The following is a 19,088-nucleotide window of genomic DNA, read 5'->3' on the forward strand; positions in this document are numbered from 1 at the left end:
ACTACATCAATCCAAGCTCTTTCCAAGCCTGCAGATTGAACCCTTCAACATCTGTGGAAGTTTCTATTTTTTGGTTTCCAACACCTCACCAAAGGAGGATCAAGGTACTCTGAAGAGACCACTTTACCACAGGAGGATCTACGCAGAGTTTTAACAATCATATTGCACATCAGCTGCTTTCACATGTTGGTTTGCTACAACTCTTAGTAGGGGAGAAAAGAACCTAAGACATTGCATGTCTATTACACCAAGTGTCACAGTATTGTCACAGCACAGCTGGCCTGGACAAAGTAAATCTGAGCACAACACAAATCCAATTTGGCTGGCCTGGCTCATGCCTGAACATGTCCCCAGATAAGTTACAGGGGACCCTCAGCCAGTCCCATCCAAGCTGAGAAGCAAGCACATCACTGGCCAGGAAGCTGGGCAGGGAGAGAGATCTCAGCCAATAAATATCAAGCCCAGGATTTTTTAATTGAGTATTTAAGTGAGTTCTGAATAATAAATGAGGCTGTTTGTCTCATGAGCACCTGGATGACGAGTTGTGGAGTTTTCATCTCCCCACCCATGACTGGCCACGGTACAACCAAGTATTCCAACAACTTCCCTTTCACACAGATATTTCCTTGTGGAATAACTGTTCATAAAGAGTTACTCCGTTAGTAAAAAGAACAGTTTTGATTCAGAGGGGCTGCCTGTACATTTATACTGTTGTTACCTTGCAGCAGTCCTTAGGGCCCACTGCTACTGCAGGTATGAGTAACTGTGATCACTACCTGCAATGGGAGAAGTTCTATCCTCCACTGATCCTGTAAAAATCCCCCCTGACTTCTTGGGACTTGTTTTATTTACTGAAAAGCTATTCCAAATTCTGTTTGCATATAGATAAGGAAGAAATAATAACATTCAGTTATTAATAAACCTGCTGTGGAGCTAAAAAATTTTTTTTTCCTTGAAGATGCTACAGAGCTATAAAACATTACAATTGCACAAATTATAAATAAAAAATGAACTGTAAATACATGGTTATGAAAACCAAAACATGTGAGAAGTTATAGTTTTTGCTGCTGCAATGCGTTAAAAAGTTTCTTTTCCAACACATAGTGGATGGGAGGATGCTCAGACCCTACTAAATTTGTCTGGAAATGATATCCTGTGAGAGAAGGCTTCATGAGCCTGAGTCCTGTATGAGGAATGAATAAACAGCTTGAGAAACATGCAAGACTCATGTCTCTCAAACCAGGGAAAGCTGACAACTTCACTATGAGGAGCAGGAACTTTCTAAGGAGTTTTAATGCTAAATAAAATAACTAGAAAGGAAAACCTTGTGTGAAAATGTGTTGGTTTTATGATCTTATCTATCTGGCTTAAAAAATACACTATGTTAGAAAATAGAGGTTTCTGAGTGCATTTTGTTAAGCATAATTTATCCATAATAATTTTTTTTAAAAAAAGGTGTTTTACACAAGACAATGTCTTGCCTCAGGGACAAAGTAATAACTAAAAAAAAAGTAATGGTTGCCTTAGCAGGCTAAATGTAATATAATTAATTTCCCCATACAATACAGAAATTTCCCCCTTTCGCTAGGGGAAAGACATTATTGCCATCTCCACACAGGCATTATTTTCTTAGGTAAAATAACTACTCCTGGGTTCATTACTGTCTTGTGCAGGCAGCCCTTCTCAGAACAGATCCCAACCAGCCACTGTTAACACCTTATTACTGTAGCATTATTATACTAACACCCACAAGACACAGACAAACGAGTGTTATAAATGTGAAAAAAAATTCTCCACAATATCTTCCCCCCCAATTTACAATCCAAGTGCAACTTAACACTGTAGATGCAGATACAGTCTCAAACACAAGAAGGCAACATGAATATCTCTGTTAACTATGTATATAGTTACCAGAAGAAAATCAGTATCAAGAGAATTTTGCACACCTGCCATTACAGACATCTGCATGACAATTCTCAATTCAAAGCAACATCAAAACCAAGATAAAACATCAGTAGAGGAAATGTGAGGACCTCTTGTGTCCTGTCATTAAAAAAAAAAAAAAAAAAAGCAAGTGAAATGTGGGCAACTAGTGCTGTATATTGTCAAATATCAATTCTAAGAATTTCTACTCACACATTTAAGAGAAAACTAAACATACAGTCTTAGTCCTTGGCTTTTAAGCACATCCAAGACTGAGCTAAGTAACTGGAAAAGCTGCTAGTTATCTGCTAACACTATCACCAAAAACTGGTACAAAATTTCTCTGAGACAAACCCCAAATTTGAATGTTGCCAAGTGTAAGAAAGGTAGAAATTTTTAAAAGCGGTCATTCCCAGAGGTATGAGCTCAAACTCCCTTAGTTCTAGTTTGGTGCTTTACTCTCCAGAAGGCCTCTGGCTCTCCTGCCGCCAGCCCTGGGTGGGACTTGTGATTTCAACAGCTTTATATTTAAAACTTTAAAGTACGTGGGTTTAGGAGTCTTATCTGCTTCAACAAAAATCTGGCGTCTTTCTTAAAAACTATTTTTTTTTTGCCATAAACGACCGAATTCTAGAGGTCGAGATTTTATAAAAACGTCAAACGCTTCAAAACTGTGGCTTCATTGAAAACTGGTTGTCTTCACGAAGATGCCACAACGGTACCTCCTCACACACCGCCCCCGGAGCTCCCGCATCCTCCGGCGGCACCGGGCCGTCCGCACCTGCACTTCCCGCACCGCCGGGAGGGGGAGCTCCCCGGCAGCGCCTCCGCCGGCCCGCGGGCTGAGGGCCGGGAATGGAGGCTCGGAGCACCTCAGGGAGCGGCGGGCGGGAGCTGAGGGCCGGGAATGGAGGCTCGGAGCACCTCAGGGAGCGGCGGGCGGGAGCTGAGGGGCCGCGGGCTGAGGGCAGGGAATGGAGGCTCGGAGCACCTCAGGCAGCGGCGGGCGGGAGCTGAAGGGCCGCGGGCTGAGGGCCGGGAATGGAGGCTCGGAGCGCCTCAGGCAGCGGCGGGCGGGAGCCGAGGGCCGGGGAAGGACGGTCGGACCGCCTCAGGCAGCGGCGGGCGGGAGCTGAGGGCCGGGAATGGAGGCTCGGAGCGCCTCAGGCAGCGGCGGGCGGGAGCTGAGGGCCAGGGGAGGAGGCTCGGAGCGCCTCAGGCAGCGGCGGGCGGGAGCTGAGGGGCCGTGGGCACTGCCGCAGCGGCGGTCCCGGGGCGGGGCCTCGCGGGGCGGGGCCGCCGCTCCCCGCGCGCCGGTTCCGGTTTAGCGGCGGGCGCGCAGCTCTCGGGTCTCGGCAGCCGCGGTGCCCGGGCGCGTCATGGCCGCGACCGCGTGGATGCCCACGGTAGGCAGGGGGATGGGCCAGACCCTGCCCCGCGGTGCCCGGGACTTCCCCCGGAGCTTGGTGGCGCCTGAGGCGCGGCCGCCCGGCCGCAAGGTCGCGGTGCCGCCGGGCCCTGGCAGCGCTCCGAGGGCGAAGGGCCGCGGGGCTTGGGCCGAATGGCGTCCCCGCGGCGCTCGCGGGTTCTCTCCTTCCTCCTCCCCGGGACGGCGGCGGGAAGGGGCCATGGGGGCCGTTACTCGAGCGGGCCGGGCCGGGCCGGGGGTGCGCCGCGCCATCCCTCGGAGCGGCCTGTGGAGAGGTCGCGCCGTAGAGGTCACAGCAGCGGCGGGACCACTGCGGCTGCCAGCAGCTCCCGGTGCGCGGGTGGCAGACAGCACAGCCTGGGAACGCCATTCCCGTAAAGAGCCCGCGGTACCGGGCACTGCAGAGCCGGCTGGGGAAAACTGCTACCGGGCTCTGGCTGACGGCTTCCTGGCCCCCCACACCTGTCCTCTGGGATTTACAGCTCTGAACCATTATGAAACGGAGGCCTTAACCCGGGGGTGTCACGGAGATGCTTTTTTTTTGCCTTGAGTAAAAGAAATTTCTTTTGTACCTTTAAATAACAGCCTGCTAGAGGCAAAGTCATTGAGGCCGCCCGATTTAACCTATCTGCTAAAACAAGGAAGAACTGTCAAGAGCTAATCACAACACGTGACTTTAAGGTCAGAATGGATCAGTTTTCCTTGGGTGGATTCTTCGTTGATGTTACTAGTGTTGAACTTCAGTATAATGTACTAGGCCCATGATTTCTGACAACACAGACTGTGCCCTTTCCAGGGCTACTCTGGAATATAAATCCTTATTCTATATGTAGGAACTGTACTATGAGAACACTGACACTGTGCAGTCAGCTTCACATTTTCATTTAATTGCTCTGCCTTCATCTTCAACCATGTGGCCTGCTTTGGTAAACACTGCTTGCCTGTTGCAGTGACCTTGTACATCTCATGTGGGGCTACAAGTAAAAATAGATCTAGCTTAGATTACTTCTCCCCCAGTGTTCATTACAATATGCATGAGAATTATATTGTTTCTAGTTGTTTCTGTTGGTGTCAACATAGTTTATTCTTTTTTCCATACACCATTATGTCAGTGAAGAAATAACAAATACAAATGGACAGGAGAGGAATACAAATTGCCAAAGTAATTTCTAGCCTGATAGCTGCAGACAGCCTGCATGTGTGAGTATGGCAGAATTGAAGTAGTGTGAGTCTCTGCAATTAGAAGTCTTCTGGCTCTTAAGTCCTAGAGGCATCAATAGAGACACCTCCTAGAGAGGAGGCACTGGTGAGGCCACACATTGAGTGCTGTGTCCAGTTCTGGGCCCCTCAGTTTAGGAAGGACATTGAGACACTGGAGTGTGTCCAGAGGAGGGCAATGAGGCTGGTCAGGGGCTGGGAACGCAAGCCCTGTGAGGAACGACTGAGGGAGCTGGGGTTGTTTAGCCTGGAAAAAAGGAGACTCAGAGGTGACCTTATCACTCTCTACAACCTCCTGAAAGGTTGTAGCCAGGTGGGGGCCGGTCTCTTTCACCAGACAGCAGCCAAGAGAACGAGAGGACAGACTCTCAAGCTGGGCCAAGGGAAATATAGGTTGGATATTAGGAAAAAGTTCTTCACAGAAAAAGTAATAAAATACTGGAAATGGTCTGCCTGGGGAGGTGGTGGAGTCCCCATCCCTGGATGTATTTAAAAAAAGACTGGATATGGCACTTGGTGCCATGGTTTAGTTGAGGTATTAGGCATCGGTTTGACTCGATGATCTTGAAGGTCTCTTCCAACCTTGTGATTCTGTAAAATTGGTAGGTTGTGATTTTTCTGCAGATTAGGGATTTTTTCCATGGTCCTTAGCTGGGCAAGAGCCCAGGCTTAGATACTATCCCAGTTTTGAAGCTTAATGCCAGTTCAGAATACTCAGAAAATGTAATCCTTTGACTGTGATGTGTACACTTCTCGCTATGGTGAATTTTATCTTTAACATGCATTTGAGTACCACTTTTAAAAAAACATCAGGCATGCAGAAGGCAACAGTACAACACCTATAGGTAGAAAAGGTAGAAAAATACAGTTTGAATGGAAGAAGTGACACTAATGTAGTTTTGGAAACATTTAAAATGTGTAAAGATACTGTCAACCCAACTACTACCAATGAAGAGTTTGATTTTTCACTTTGCTTTCCATATGTCTTCATCCTTAGCATATCATGTGTTTAGTTAGAGTTCCTGCAGCCTTGCTTCCAATATGATGTGTGAGGACTCCAGGTGGGGTGCAGCAGCCCCCCGGCAGGACAGGAGCGTGGAGCAAAGCGCAGCTGTCCTGGGCTCACGTTGTGCTAAGAATACCCAGGAGGCGTTGCTGCTCTGAGTGTTAGACTGCAACTTGGCAAAGCATTGGGTACTCTGGTTTCATTTGGATTTTTATACTAGTTTGAGATAGAAGACTTAAAGCTGTATGACTTTAAAAAGCAGATTTGCTGCAATATTGCTACAATTAAGCTTGTAAAATCCCATTTGTGCAGTAAAAGAGCATCTTTTTGTTTTGGATTTTTGCAGGTTTCTCGATTGCTAGGTGCTTTCAAAACCCAAAAAAAGGTGACCAGAAGTTTTGGTAATGCTGTGAGTATAATAGTCCCATTTTTTTCTTTTAATAAGTTTCTCAATAAGTGAGTTTGGAAATTTATAAGATCACTGTTGTTATTTTTATGTTCCCAAAAAATTAGAGTCAAACAAGTGAACATGCATGCTTTTAATGCCATCCTGGATTTATATCAGTTAATCACTGTCAATTGTAACTGTATATCAGTGTGAGAATACAAAAGGCTCTAATAAAAAACAGAAGTGGCGTGGAAAGTTTTCACAAAATATGAACATAAGCCACTTTTCTGGAATTCTTCTAGGAATGGACAAATAAATATTGGGCAAAGTAGAAAGATTGTTGAGAAGCTTCTCATTTTCTTTCTTTTGCAGTCTTCCCTCTAAGTACTAGATTTACTTTACTGCTGCTTTTAGAATTCCTTGCATCTAAAATTCTGTCTTTTCAAGGTCCTCTTTAAACTATCTTAGGCATTGCGTATTTCCCTGTAGATGTTTTTCCTTCTTCATGTGTATGTGTTTGAAATGCCCATGGGCCTTTTTTTTCAGTGAAGGCAGGAGCAGGGCTCAGCACTCCTAAGCAGGACTTAAAGAGGAACTGTGGCTTTTCATGCTAATGATAGCAGGTACAACAGTTAGAAAAGAAACTAAAGAGTCACTTATACAGTATAAAAATCAGAAGGTGAGGCACACCTGGTACTATTGAAAACACAATAGTTTCAGGCTCAGGTGGAGCTCTGCAGTGCTGTCAGACAGCACAGCCCTACTCAAGGCATTTCATCAGTGACAGCTTGCTCAGCAGCAGTGTTCTTTTATCTGAAGCTCTGTTTTTTTATTGTGGCCAGTGAATTTCTTTTGCTCAAAAGTTTAAAAATCAGTCAATATGTATTGAAGTTCTGCCCTGTGAGTTGATTCTATTAGGGGTTGTTCAAATAATGTACGTGAGCTGCCTTTTTTGTAGGCAATAAATAAATGAGCCCATAAAAGCTGTTGGATCTCTTTAAGTAAAACAAAATGAGCCAGAGCACGTACCCTTAGAACAGTGATCATAATTTATTTTTTTCTTCAAAGCAGAATACATTCTTCCCCTGTTATTTGTTGAGCCTGGGCTGTGCATTTTTCTATTTGTTGATGATAATGAAAGAAACAAGACTGAGGACGTTATGAGAGGAAAATAAGTTTGTATTGTTAAAAATGGGTCTGAAATTTTTTGGGAGGTCACTTGGGAAGTTTAGCTTGGCATGACCCTTTTTTAAGGTGTATGTAGCTTTTCATACATGTAATAATTTCTAGCATGTGTCAGTATTGTGCAGCATGCTGATAATATTGTAGATATATGTGGAACAGAGCCATAACTAGGTAATATAACTTGCTCTCCAGATTTCCAGAGGAAAGCATGCTACATTCATTAATTTCAAGGAGTACTGAGCAGGAATCTGCCTTTCATATTCACCCTCTGTTTTGAACTAGGAATAGGTAGTAACTGAATTTTTTAACAACTCTCTTGAAACATTTGCACACTCCTTTGGAAAGCAAGCCAGTCCTTCTCACTTCTGTCTAGGACTGCTGTTCTTCAGTGAATATTCATAGTGAATATTTGGTAAAGGAAAATTTCTTTTGTTTTCTAGTTACTTGGTTCCTACAACACATGAAGATGTTTTCTATGTAGAAACCAAACATTCATTTGTTGTACTACTGATATTTCTTCACCTAGGTACAAACAGTAACTTTAATCCCAGGAGATGGCATAGGACCGGAGATTTCTGCTGCTGTCATGAAGATCTTTGATGCTGCCAAAGTAAGTCATGTTTGTCTTGCTATAAGCATTGCAAATTTAACTGCAACAAAAAATATTAATTAGGCATATTAAAAAAGCTTAAAATCTCTTTTAAGAGATTAAGTCATATATAAGCTATTAAAACTTCTTTCCAGTAGAAAGAGTTTGAAGCTTCAGCTAATAAAAGACAGGAATGTGATAGTAAGGATGGCTCGAAACTGTTAGCTGACAGAAGAGTAGAGACTTGAGAGCAAATGCTGTGTTTAGTTTTTGGAAATACGAACTCAATGAGTCATGTGAAATCGCCTTGTTGATGTAGTAATCCTGAGCAACTGACAGAGGATGTTCTTTCATTTATTATGACTTCAAGTGCAGGTCAAAAGTGTGTGTGAAAGGATTGGCTTATTTTAGCAATCCAACTGCTGTGCTGCCAAACATGTTAACTTCAGTGATATGAAAACTGACTGTATCCAAGAACTGTTCTCTTACCTATCTGAGAAATTTCACCAGAACTTGTCAAGTTTCCTTGAAAGGAAATACAGCTCTTCAGGCAAGATGCCTTTTAAATTGTTCCACATTAGGAACAGCACCCAGGCATATTCTCTTTTTATTACAACTATCCAATGTGGATTTGAAAATGTGACATTTAATTACGTTGTATCTTTTCCTTTGTGATCTTTCCTGATGAAATGAATGGGTGGCAGCCTGTCTCTGCTTAGAGTTCTGTGGTGAATGCAAATTCAGAAAGCATTGTGGAGCATGTGCAGATTTTCAGTGAGATAACAGATACACATCAATGTATAAACACAATCTTCCAGTCAGTGGGGATGATGAGTTCTCAATGAATTCAGCTTTAAAATGTTGTCTTTTGTATACAAGGAATTCAACAGCTCTAAAACCTTTAAAGAAATAGCACTTGTGTATATGACACCTAGGGCGGCATTCTGGTATTCACATTTATGAGGATTTACTGCTCACACTACTTTATTTCCACTTAATTATATTTTTCAGAAATTACTTTAGTTCAAACATCTCATGCTTACCCTCACTTACCAGAAAAAATACTTTTTGGAAAGGCCTGGACAAAACTCCTTACATAGCTTTTTGTGAAAGTTAAAACTTGAAGCAAAGTCATGACATTAAAGTTAACATAGAATGTGTATATTTAGGCACCTATTCAGTGGGAAGAGAGGAATGTTACAGCTATCCAAGGACCAGGAGGGAAGTGGATGATACCCCCAGAAGCCAAAGAATCCATGGATAAAAACAAAATGGGATTAAAAGGTATTCTAGGGGTTAATACACAGATATTAAATACTGTTGTGTTTATCATGAGTTTGATGTAAAGCCAAAGTTTTTCCTCTGTAGCACAATAAAATGAGTAATTATAGGGGACAGCCTGTCAGGTAATTGTCTGAATCTTGGACCAGTCCTTCATTTCCAAGCCATAGGTTTGATAGTTGTTGTAGTTGAAGGTGAGTACATTTGGACTCTCTGCAGAAGGCATTTCTAAGATAAACAACAGTATGCAATAACTACATTACTAATGAGCAGTATCTTTATATGTTTTAATGAATACATTTTGTAAAATCTGTTCCATAAAAGGCTTGCAATTTGGCCTTTACTCAGCTGATTAATGTGCCTGTGCAGAAGTTGACAGAACAGAGAATTCCCATGGCATTCTACCATAAGGGTTAAACAGAAATTTGGAGATCCTCTGTAAGAGTCCCACTTGACCTAGAGTTTCAGCTCTCAGATCCACAGAGGGGTTTATTTTCTCGTTCCTTTAGCTGCTCACACTATTTCATTTCCACTTAATTACATTTTTCAAAAATTACTTTAGTTCCTTTCTTTCAAAAATTACAGCTCGTTCCTTTGTTTTCTTCAATCCTTGTGTATCTTTTTTTTTCTCTAGGGCCTCTGAAGACCCCAATTGCTGCAGGGCACCCATCGATGAATTTGCTGCTGCGTAAAACCTTTGACCTTTACGCCAACGTGCGTCCGTGCGTGTCCATCGAGGGCTACAAAACCCCCTACACAGACGTGAACATCGTCACCATCCGTGAGAACACCGAGGGCGAGTACAGTGGCATCGAGCATGTGGTGGGTGCTCACCTGCTGCCTTCTGCTGCCCTGCTGCTTCAGCACTGCTAACTTAGCCTGTCTCACTGGGGTTCAGTGAGAATTTTTATGTTTGGCACCCATAAAAAAGTTCCTCTATCGTGAAATGCATTCTGCCTCACTCAGAATTCTGCTGCTTGGTTCCAAATGGGAAGAATGAACTTGCACTGCTGATACACTTCCTGTCTTTCAGATTGTTGATGGGGTTGTGCAAAGCATCAAGCTGATCACAGAGGAAGCCAGCAAGCGCATTGCAGAGTTTGCTTTTGAATATGCCAGAAACAATCAGAGAAGCCACGTGACTGCTGTGCACAAGGCAAATATTATGTATGTTGACACTTCTTTTGAGAAAACCAAAACAAAAAAAAATCCCCAAACATTTCTTTATAAAGAACTGCTTAAGTTTTATTCAAATGTGAAACTTCTGTTGATGGCACTGGGAGTCAGTAAAATGGCAAAAAAGTCGAGTAAATGACTCCTAAGTAAAATACAGGGCTGAGATAATTGTGTACCAATGTTCTTATTAGAAACTTTGTAGTAATCCTTCCTTCCAAAGCTCTTATTTTAGAAACTTTTAAACAAAGAAAATTATTTTAAAAACTGAGGATTAATGTGGCTGGTGTCTTTTGCTTCCACACCACTTTATACTGAACTGAGTCATAACGTGTGATATTATGTGACATCACCTTCACAAATTCACCAAGCCTTTCATAAATGAATACAACTCATTCTGAGAATTAATGTATGCTATTTAAACCACTGATACAGAAATATTTTAGGAGGGATAAATAGTCACAAATTAAGTTTCTGAATTCTGATTAAACCCCTGTTGCATGCAGTTTTCTTTATCTCCAGTACTGCTTCCTTACAATAACTGCAATATTCTCTTGCTTATCTAATTGCAGGAGAATGTCTGATGGGCTTTTCTTGAGAAAATGCAGGGAGGCAGCAGAAAACTGTAAAGATATTAAATTTAATGAAATGTATCTGGATACTGTATGTCTGAATGTGAGTATTTATGTTTTAGTTGTGGATTTCTTTTTTTTTAGTTTCAATTCTTAACCTGAATGAAAATATACTTTCTTCTAGATGGTTCAGGATCCATCTCAATTTGATGTGCTTGTTATGCCAAACTTGTACGGTGACATCCTCAGGTATGGAGATTTTAATTTAAATTCCCAACATGTAAAATACTGATACTTTTCCTGACACAATCATTGAGGTCACATGCAAGCCAGATGAGTGAATATCTTGTGCACTCAGACTTCTTAACAGACATTAACTGCTTCAATTATTAATATACTGATGGGAGAGGCTATATGATGAGATTGTATTTTTTATTTTGAAAAATCTGTTTCTGCTTATGGAGGTTATGAATATTGGCCAGATGGGACAAAGAGAAATTTCTCCAAATGCCTGAAGAATATAATGGCTTACATTGTAATAGAGAATGAATGCCTGGTTAGATATTACAGAAAAACTTTCTCATCCTCAGCACTAAAACAGATTGTTTAGGGTGACTGTGGGACCATGATGTACACAGGGAGCTCATCATCCAGTTAAATCAGTCTGCATAGTCACTGAAGAACAAAATGTGTGCCCTTTTAATATTCTGCCAGCTCTTGGTTTATGTGTTACTTTTCCTTACCTTCAAGTTAAATTTTATATTTGAATAGCATCAATACTAGAGGTTCTTTGTGTCTTGAAGGCAAAACCCATCAGCATACATTTTCCATTCTGTAAAATTATTAGGTAGAACGTAAATTCCATTAAACACCTGGAAAATTAAGTGTTTTAATCTGAACTATTAAGTGTATTATGTAACATGGTTTCTTCTCACACCTCTAAGGAGAGATTGAGAAAAGAGCCTGAACTGGAATTTTTATTTACATGTTCGACTATTCACATCTTAGAATCCATCTCCTGGTTTTGTACAGATGATAAATTTAAAGGTAACTTATGTATAAAAAGAAGAAATGATTCTTAAGCTTCTCTTAGAGCAGCACTCTCTGTGATAAGGCTGAGCACACTAAGAAAAATCAGATTCTAACTAATGCTTCTTGCTTTTAGAATTGGTGAAGGCGTGCACAGGCAGCTCTTACACTGTTAACTAAGATCAAATCAGAGGAGTCACATCATCAATACCATTTCACAGAGTTCATTATCACCCATTTTAAAGTTCTCATAGGAATTCTGTAAAAAATTTCATCATTCTAAAACTTTTCAATAAATTTGAGTCTGTTCTTGAAGAAGGCACTGTCACCACTGGGTAACATCTCACCTGCTGCTCTACAAGTATGAACAAAATGCCAAGCAGGTTCCTTAGACTGAATAGGCAGAAGACATTCTCTTTAAGCATTAAATACTTAGAGTGACAAATGCAGACTATTCAGTTTTTCCCTAGGCTCTATGCAATTTAAGTGGTTTATTTTAGCTTAAAATATTGTACTGCAAAGTCCTCCAAACTTTTCTCCTTGTTAGTCCTAAGCTAAGAACTAACTTAGCTTAGTATGAGCCAGGGTGTAGGCAATAATTATGTATGGATGTGAAAATAACAGTTTTAAGAGCTTTGTTCATCAGTGTGTTCAGCCCAGAGAGTACAGTATGATGACAATAGGCACAGCTGGTTTGTCCTTCCCCATGTTAATTTTGGTGGAAACCAAATGCAGATTGCTTATATCCGATAATCTGCTAATGTCAGACTTGTGACCTGCAGACTGTTCATTAAAGAGAGGGAGAAAGTTAGTCTGGTGTCACTTGGAAAATGTTCCTTAAGCTGCACGCTACAAAACCACCAGTAACTTGCCTACCTAAGCAAAATTCCTCCACATTTTTTAGAAGGAATTTACATATGAAAAGTAGTTCTTGGCGCTTTCAGAGGAAGTAAGATTTTTGTATAGTTACAGGAACTGTACATAAAAATTAGTTTTTCAGACTTCTACACATATTCTGTGGTTCTAGTACTTCTCGTTGTGCCTGTGTCTTATCAGCTTTATTCTAGTATTTGGAATTTCCTTTTTATTTTCCTTTATTACATCATCTTCTGCTGTAGTTTTAAGAATTTTCCAATGTTCTAGTGGGGTGGCTAACAGCATCTGTTCTTTCTCCATATTATTCTCAGCCTGTGCAGGTGTATAAATTAAGTTACAGTTGCAGTTGATTGATAAACAAAAATGTTTTAATACCTTGCAGAGTGGCAACTGTGTATGGAAAACCTGGTGGATTGTTTAATTTGGTGGTTGGGTTTTTTTCAGTGACTTGTGTGCTGGACTCATCGGGGGTCTTGGAGTAACACCCAGTGGAAACATTGGTGCCAACGGCGTGGCCATTTTTGAATCGGTAAGTCTTGTTACACAAGGCAGAGCAGTAATAACTTTGTCTCAACTCCAGAGTCTAAACTTTTCCATGCTATACAATGTGGCTGACATTTATCTAACCAAGTTCTTTGCAGAACTCCTTTTTACTGTGAAGATGCTCAGGCTTTACCCTGAGAGACTGGTTAAAGTAAATAATCCATATGGGTTTTTTGCACATCCTTTTTTTGACTGATACTTTATTTTCCCACTTTTTCATGTGATGAATACCCTCTATGAAATAGGACTTGATGGGCACAATTTAAAGATATTAGGTGACCTAGTTTTCCCTTTCTGATGTCTTTGAACTGAATTGTTTTGGTCCTTGGTATGTCCTGACTGTACCACAGCAAGGTCCTGTTTTAACATGAAGACCTGTGGTTCAGGTTGCTTGCACAACTGCCTAGGACATTTTAATCAGCCTAGTAACATTATAACAGATAGGTTTACTCTCATTTTTAGGTTCATGGAACAGCACCAGACATTGCAGGAAAAGACATGGCAAATCCAACTGCCCTCCTTCTGAGTGCTGTGATGATGCTGCGCCACATGGGAATGCACAAACATGCCTCAAAGATTGAGTCAGCTTGCTTCGATACAATTAAAGATGGAAAGGTAACATGAGGGTGTGCAAATAAATACAGTGAATTAAAATCATATTGTATCAAAGCAAGAATTAACTTGGAAGATTAACACCAGAGTGGGGGATGCCTGCTGAGCTGGCCTGTTGCATGAGCAATGCTACTATCCTTCTCTGACAGTAATTATATTATCTTTGATGATATTATATCTGCCCAGCACAGTAATAAGGGAACAGGCTGTAGCATTCCTTTTGTTTCAGAAATGCTCATCTTACATTTCCACAGCTTTATGAACTCCAGAACAGTGAACTGGATGGCTGTTTTTCAGGAAGGGAATCAGAGTTTTAAGTAACTCTTAGCATTTCACTTATGAAGTTTATGAAATGTACAAAGCATATATATTGAAATCTGGATCCAGAAGTGAAGGACACTCATTTGCCTTTCACAGCCTTCATCATCCACTTCTTTATAGCATTTCAGTCCTGACTAATACTTCTGTTTTTTCAGCTCAATTATTTTCTTTTTTCATTCCTACTGCTTTCAGTCATTCTTTGACTACAAAAGAATAGTTTTTATCCAGTATTAACTTTTTTCTATAAGGGTTATATAAGTTTCTCTTTGGAAGTGAGCGTCTTCAGATTCATGACTCAAATGGGATATTGGGGGAGAAGGGGCTTATGATCTGAAACTTGACAAATTTGTGGTCTTACCATTATTGGTTCACTCCTCTACATTGATGTTCATCTCTTGAAAACATAGTTGGAAAGATCTTGAAGATAGAAGTTAAAGAGGATTAGCAACTAGTCATGCTGGTTCATTTATCTTAGGACCATGAGAAGCTGCTTTGTAATATAAAGTAACAAGAATGCTGAAACCAAAGGCAGAAATAGTTTTGTAAGTTTGCAGCTATCTTGATGTGTGTAGGAGCCAGTTAAAAATCTAAACTTACAACTGAATAAAGAGGTGCTCCTGTAAAGTTCCCATTTACTGCTCTGGAAATGAAATCCTCCATCTGCAGGTCAGTAATTCCATGGAAGATAATAGTGCAAGTTCTGTGACATGGCTACTTGTTTACTAGTTACTTATAATGTTACAATTATATGCTCACAATGGAGAGAATATTTTTAATTGAAAAACCCCATAATGCAATTTAAATTGCAAGATCCTAAAATAGTAACCAAGATTGCTCCTCTTGCTTGTTATTCCTCCCTTCCTCTCAACCAGTTAATTAATATATGTGCGTGCTGGGGGCGAAACTAATAATTTTAATTTTCTTTTAGAGTGCTTTAATCTAGCTAGGCTGGGAAAGCAATGTTGCCCACTTTTTTTATTTTTATTTTACTGTCTTCATGATGCCAGACAAGAGTTGTACTTGATGAAAGAGATTTTTAACTCTGCATTTCCTATCTCTTAAATAAACTAAGTAAACTTTGAGAATTGTTAACATGCAGCATTAAGAGTTATGTGTGCTTGTTCTGTATGGGTTTCCTTAAAAAAAGACCCAATCTTTCTGCATTAGTCTCAATTAGTTGTCCTTGTACTGAGCCTTCATATATGAATTTTATTTCCAAAGGACAAACTTCTTACTGAAGATGTAAATACTTAACCATTAATAACACCATTAAAGGACTTTGTAGAGCTGTGACCACACACACTTTCTTTCTGTAGTTAGGATTAAAAAAAAAAAAACTGAATAGGCAGAAAATCACCTTCAAATGTTAAAATCACCTTCAAATCTGATAACATTATAAGTACTTCATGTATACTCAGGTTTTCTCTCCCTGCACAGTCATTATTGATGAAGTATCTATGGGATGCAGAACTCAAACTTGCTGTATTCCTGCTCACCTTATTTACTGTACATGACTGACAGCAATATTATTATTTTTTTCTTTCTTTCAGGTCTTGACAAAAGACTTGGGAGGCAATGCTAAGTGTTCAGAATTCACAGAGGAGATCTGCCGCCGAGTACGGGACAAAGACTAAACCTCCTCCTGCTCCTGCTGATGACTCTGGAAGGACACACCAGGGAGCCCAATATATGTAACCTGATATCCACATGCATAGAGTTTGCTTATCTCTTGAGAGCAAACTTTTTAGCTGAGGCCTCTCCATTAATAAATCTAGTCCAAATGGCTACAAATGATGCTTGTGCCTGCTTTCGGTGGACTTTTCCAAGTGCTTTGTCTTATTTATTCTTTTTTTTTATCTGGTGAACATTTTTATGTAAGTGAATTCTTTTATTGGCACTGTAACTGTCTAATAATTTCCATTTCAATTGGAGGGTTTTATTTTCCACATAGAAAAATTATGCAAACAAACCAGTAACAGAATTAGTGAAATATAAAAGCACCTTAATGTTTAAAACCTATTTTATTGATCTTGTTGAAATTAAAAAGAATAGCACAAGATGATATTCATACACAGAAATGGGTATAAAATAACTTAAAATAGCAATTTTATATTAGAAGCAATGAGAAAACCACTTTAAATACTCTGGTGATTCATGAAATACAGCCCTGCCCATCAAAGGCATGAATTAGGAAATATAAAATTCTAGAGATTTAATCTATTTCTGTCTTTTAAAAACACCTACAACCATTAACAAGGGGTGAAAATGAATGCTTAAGCAAAGTTAATTTTCAAATCTATATACCAAAATAATTCTTACACGTTTTCCTCTCTGAAACACACTTTACAATTGAGTTCTAATGAGGGCAAACTATACAAAATTACTTCTGCCATATATATTGTGAGGGGACAGTATTAACTTTGCAAATTTAAGTATTTCATTAATTCAGCTAGAATGCTTTTTGTGTTGTAGTTTCTGCACAGTCTGTTCAGTGTGTCTTCCTGTATTAACTAGTAATTTTATTCTAGAAACTGAATGTAAGAGACTAGTCCTAAATGGATTAAGGCAGATCAACAGTTTGACTCTGGTGCCTATGTTCCAGAAATACATTTCATCCCTATTCAAGGGGATCTGAATCTATTTTTTCCTTGCATACTAAGCTTAATGAGTGGAAAAGCAACTCACTGCCCTCCCCTCCCCAGCAGATGCAGATCGTCACTTGAGTCGTTCTGATCTGTTGATATCAAGGAATTGCTTCCATTCCTGCACCTGACAAAAATACCTATTTTCAAACTTGTTGGTATAGCACAGGATTATCCCTCCTGCCAGAAGCAGGCTCCTTACAGCTTCATTCTATTCATAGAAAGTAACTAAGTGGAGTAATATCTATTATGATTGTTTTGGGCTGGTTATTTCAGAAGTAAAACAACTTTGGAGTAACAACTTCTCATGTCACTCTCTAAAGTAAGCATCCCAGCTTTTTTATACAGTCTAAAACATGCTGGAAGAGCTTTATTCCTCCCACACTCTGCTTTTCGTGAATAGGGCAACATTTCTTTCTGTTTTACAAGCTGCTGCTTCCTTGTTTCCTTCAGATTAATGCTGTTAAAGAAATTCTGAATTACCATTGCGCACAAAATGGGGAAGAATAAACTTTTCAAAGTCCTGTTGCTCATTTTGTTTTTATAATCCTAGGCTGCTGCTTTGTCTTATGTATGGAGCTGATTATTGTTACTTGCAACAAATCTTACATCTGTAAGATGTATGAGACTGGTAATGGAACTTTTATGGAAATCTTATCCTGTTGTGCATCATTTTTTTGTCTCAATAATGGGCTGTGGCTGCCTGCCTGTGTGAGCTACTTGAGCTGTCTGCCAGAGATCACTTACAGCACACCCTTTAGACAACTTCGTACCAAGCACTTCCTTCTCATAATGTGATTTGTTTTGCATATGGATAGGAAGAAATGCAGCACACATTTGTCAGAATTAGTACAATATGAATACTGAAACATGCAGATACACACTGACAAGCACTGTAAGCAATTTTACAGAAGTTTCTGTAATAGCATTTTAATGTGAGAGCTCCTGTAGTTCTTTGTGCCTTTCAGTTTTAGGGAGCTATTCCCCTGCTTTTTCTGATTATTTGTTTTTATGAGAAATAGTAATGCTTATTCCAGCATGGATTTAAGAAGTGAATTGCTGTGTTCACAGAAGTCTGAATTGTAGCCATTACAGAAAAAGGAGTGTCTTCAGGTTTTGAAATGTGTTAGTGAAAAATAAAGTGTTCTCTGGGAGGGGAAAAAAATGCCAGCCCTTTTGATTTTTTTTTTTTAGTAATTATCACTGGAGTGGTATGACAGTTTCATTAGGCAGTACTGCTGTCTGGCAAAATATATCATGAGCTACAGGAAACATCCAGTAGAACTAAAGAGAAAAAAGGAAAATGGAAGACTGTATAAAAAAACTTTGTTTCAACCTAGAGGAGTTAGTTATATCTGCTTTATACAACACAGAAGAATGTTTTAGTCATTTAGGTCATAAAGTAAAAGCAGTAATAGAGAATGGACACTGTAGATGCTTCTGTAAAAAGAGGACAAATGATCAGGTGAGTAGCAGGAACAACTAAACTGACAGCAGCTTTCTATTGGTTTGGTTCAATAGACTACTCAAACTCAAAGCATAAATCCTTGTTAATGCTTTTGATGAGAAAATACTTCCTTTTCCTCACAGATTTTTCTTAATGCTTGGAGAAACACTTTTTATTCTTTATAGAAGGAGTCTACTTCACTTTGGTATTTCTCGAGCACAGCAAGCCGCTTCAGCTTCATTGTAGGACCTTAAAAGAGGGAGAATCAATTCCAGAAAGAGGAACAAAAATTCATACTCAGTTTTTTGAGCTTTGGTGCATAAGTTTCTTATTGAAGAGCCTGTTGGGAAGAACATGCCCCCCTCTAAAGCACAGATAAATGCTAAAAGTGAGAAGCAAGTGTGATCTGTGAGGTTGCATCCACATAAGCGTGAGGACTTCAAAGGGAGCTGCAGAAAAGGGTGGTAACTTGCTACTGTTTTCATAAAAATATGTTTTTGAAAGCTTTTAAACTATTCCCAGTTTATTCAAAGAGCCTGGTAATGTGCTTTTTTATCAGGCTTTCACTATCTTGCCTCTTTTGTTTGTTCTCTTTTAAAGAGAAACTTTTGATGCCTTAAGTTTTAGCTTTTATATTTTCCAGATCAGTACTGCTTTAGTGTATAACTCTCAAACTCCATAGCCTGTCAGCTACTGTTCTCCTGTTTTATTAAAAAAAAACAATTTCTCTCTAGGCCTGAAACCCAAGGTCACCTTATTTTCACAGGCCCCAAAAAATGTAAACTCCAGAGAAGTAGGGCAGGCAAACTGGGGGAATGAGGCTCCACTACCTGAAGCTGTAATTGGACATTAAG

The 19,088-nt window shown here is 39.9% G+C and overlaps 2 protein-coding genes across 2 annotated transcripts in view; one reads left to right on the forward strand and one right to left on the reverse strand.

Moving 5' to 3' along the window:
• Positions 1-3,176: 3,176 nt before the first annotated feature.
• On the forward strand, positions 3,177-17,311 carry IDH3A (isocitrate dehydrogenase (NAD(+)) 3 catalytic subunit alpha). Its single transcript, XM_058846705.1, has 11 exons — positions 3,177-3,329; positions 5,923-5,985; positions 7,676-7,759; positions 8,908-9,022; positions 9,654-9,841; positions 10,053-10,186; positions 10,765-10,867; positions 10,949-11,013; positions 13,114-13,198; positions 13,675-13,827; positions 15,696-17,311. Exons 1-11 carry the CDS (start codon positions 3,303-3,305, stop codon positions 15,777-15,779), a joined length of 1,101 nt encoding a protein of 366 aa, XP_058702688.1. The 5' UTR covers positions 3,177-3,302; the 3' UTR covers positions 15,780-17,311.
• The window catches only part of ACSBG1 (acyl-CoA synthetase bubblegum family member 1), a 36,027-nt gene continuing 33,556 nt past the window's right edge, over positions 16,618-19,088 (reverse strand). The window contains exon 14 of the mRNA XM_058846704.1: positions 16,618-18,483. Coding sequence (XP_058702687.1) covers positions 18,407-18,483 — 77 coding nt within the window. The 3' untranslated portion in view covers positions 16,618-18,406. The remainder of the gene's footprint in view (positions 18,484-19,088) is intronic.

Source organism: Poecile atricapillus, chromosome 11, assembly GCF_030490865.1.
Source record: "Poecile atricapillus isolate bPoeAtr1 chromosome 11, bPoeAtr1.hap1, whole genome shotgun sequence".
NCBI lineage: Eukaryota > Metazoa > Chordata > Aves > Passeriformes > Paridae > Poecile > Poecile atricapillus.

Excerpts from the sequence above, each read along its gene's own strand:
- IDH3A (XM_058846705.1), top strand. The coding sequence starts at position 3,303 with ATGGCCGCGACCGCGTGGATGCCCACG. Across the intron at positions 3,330-5,922 it reads CGACCGCGTGGATGCCCACG|GTTTCTCGATTGCTAGGTGC; the intron begins GTAGGCAGGGGG and ends GGATTTTTGCAG. Across the intron at positions 5,986-7,675 it reads CCAGAAGTTTTGGTAATGCT|GTACAAACAGTAACTTTAAT; the intron begins GTGAGTATAATA and ends TTCTTCACCTAG.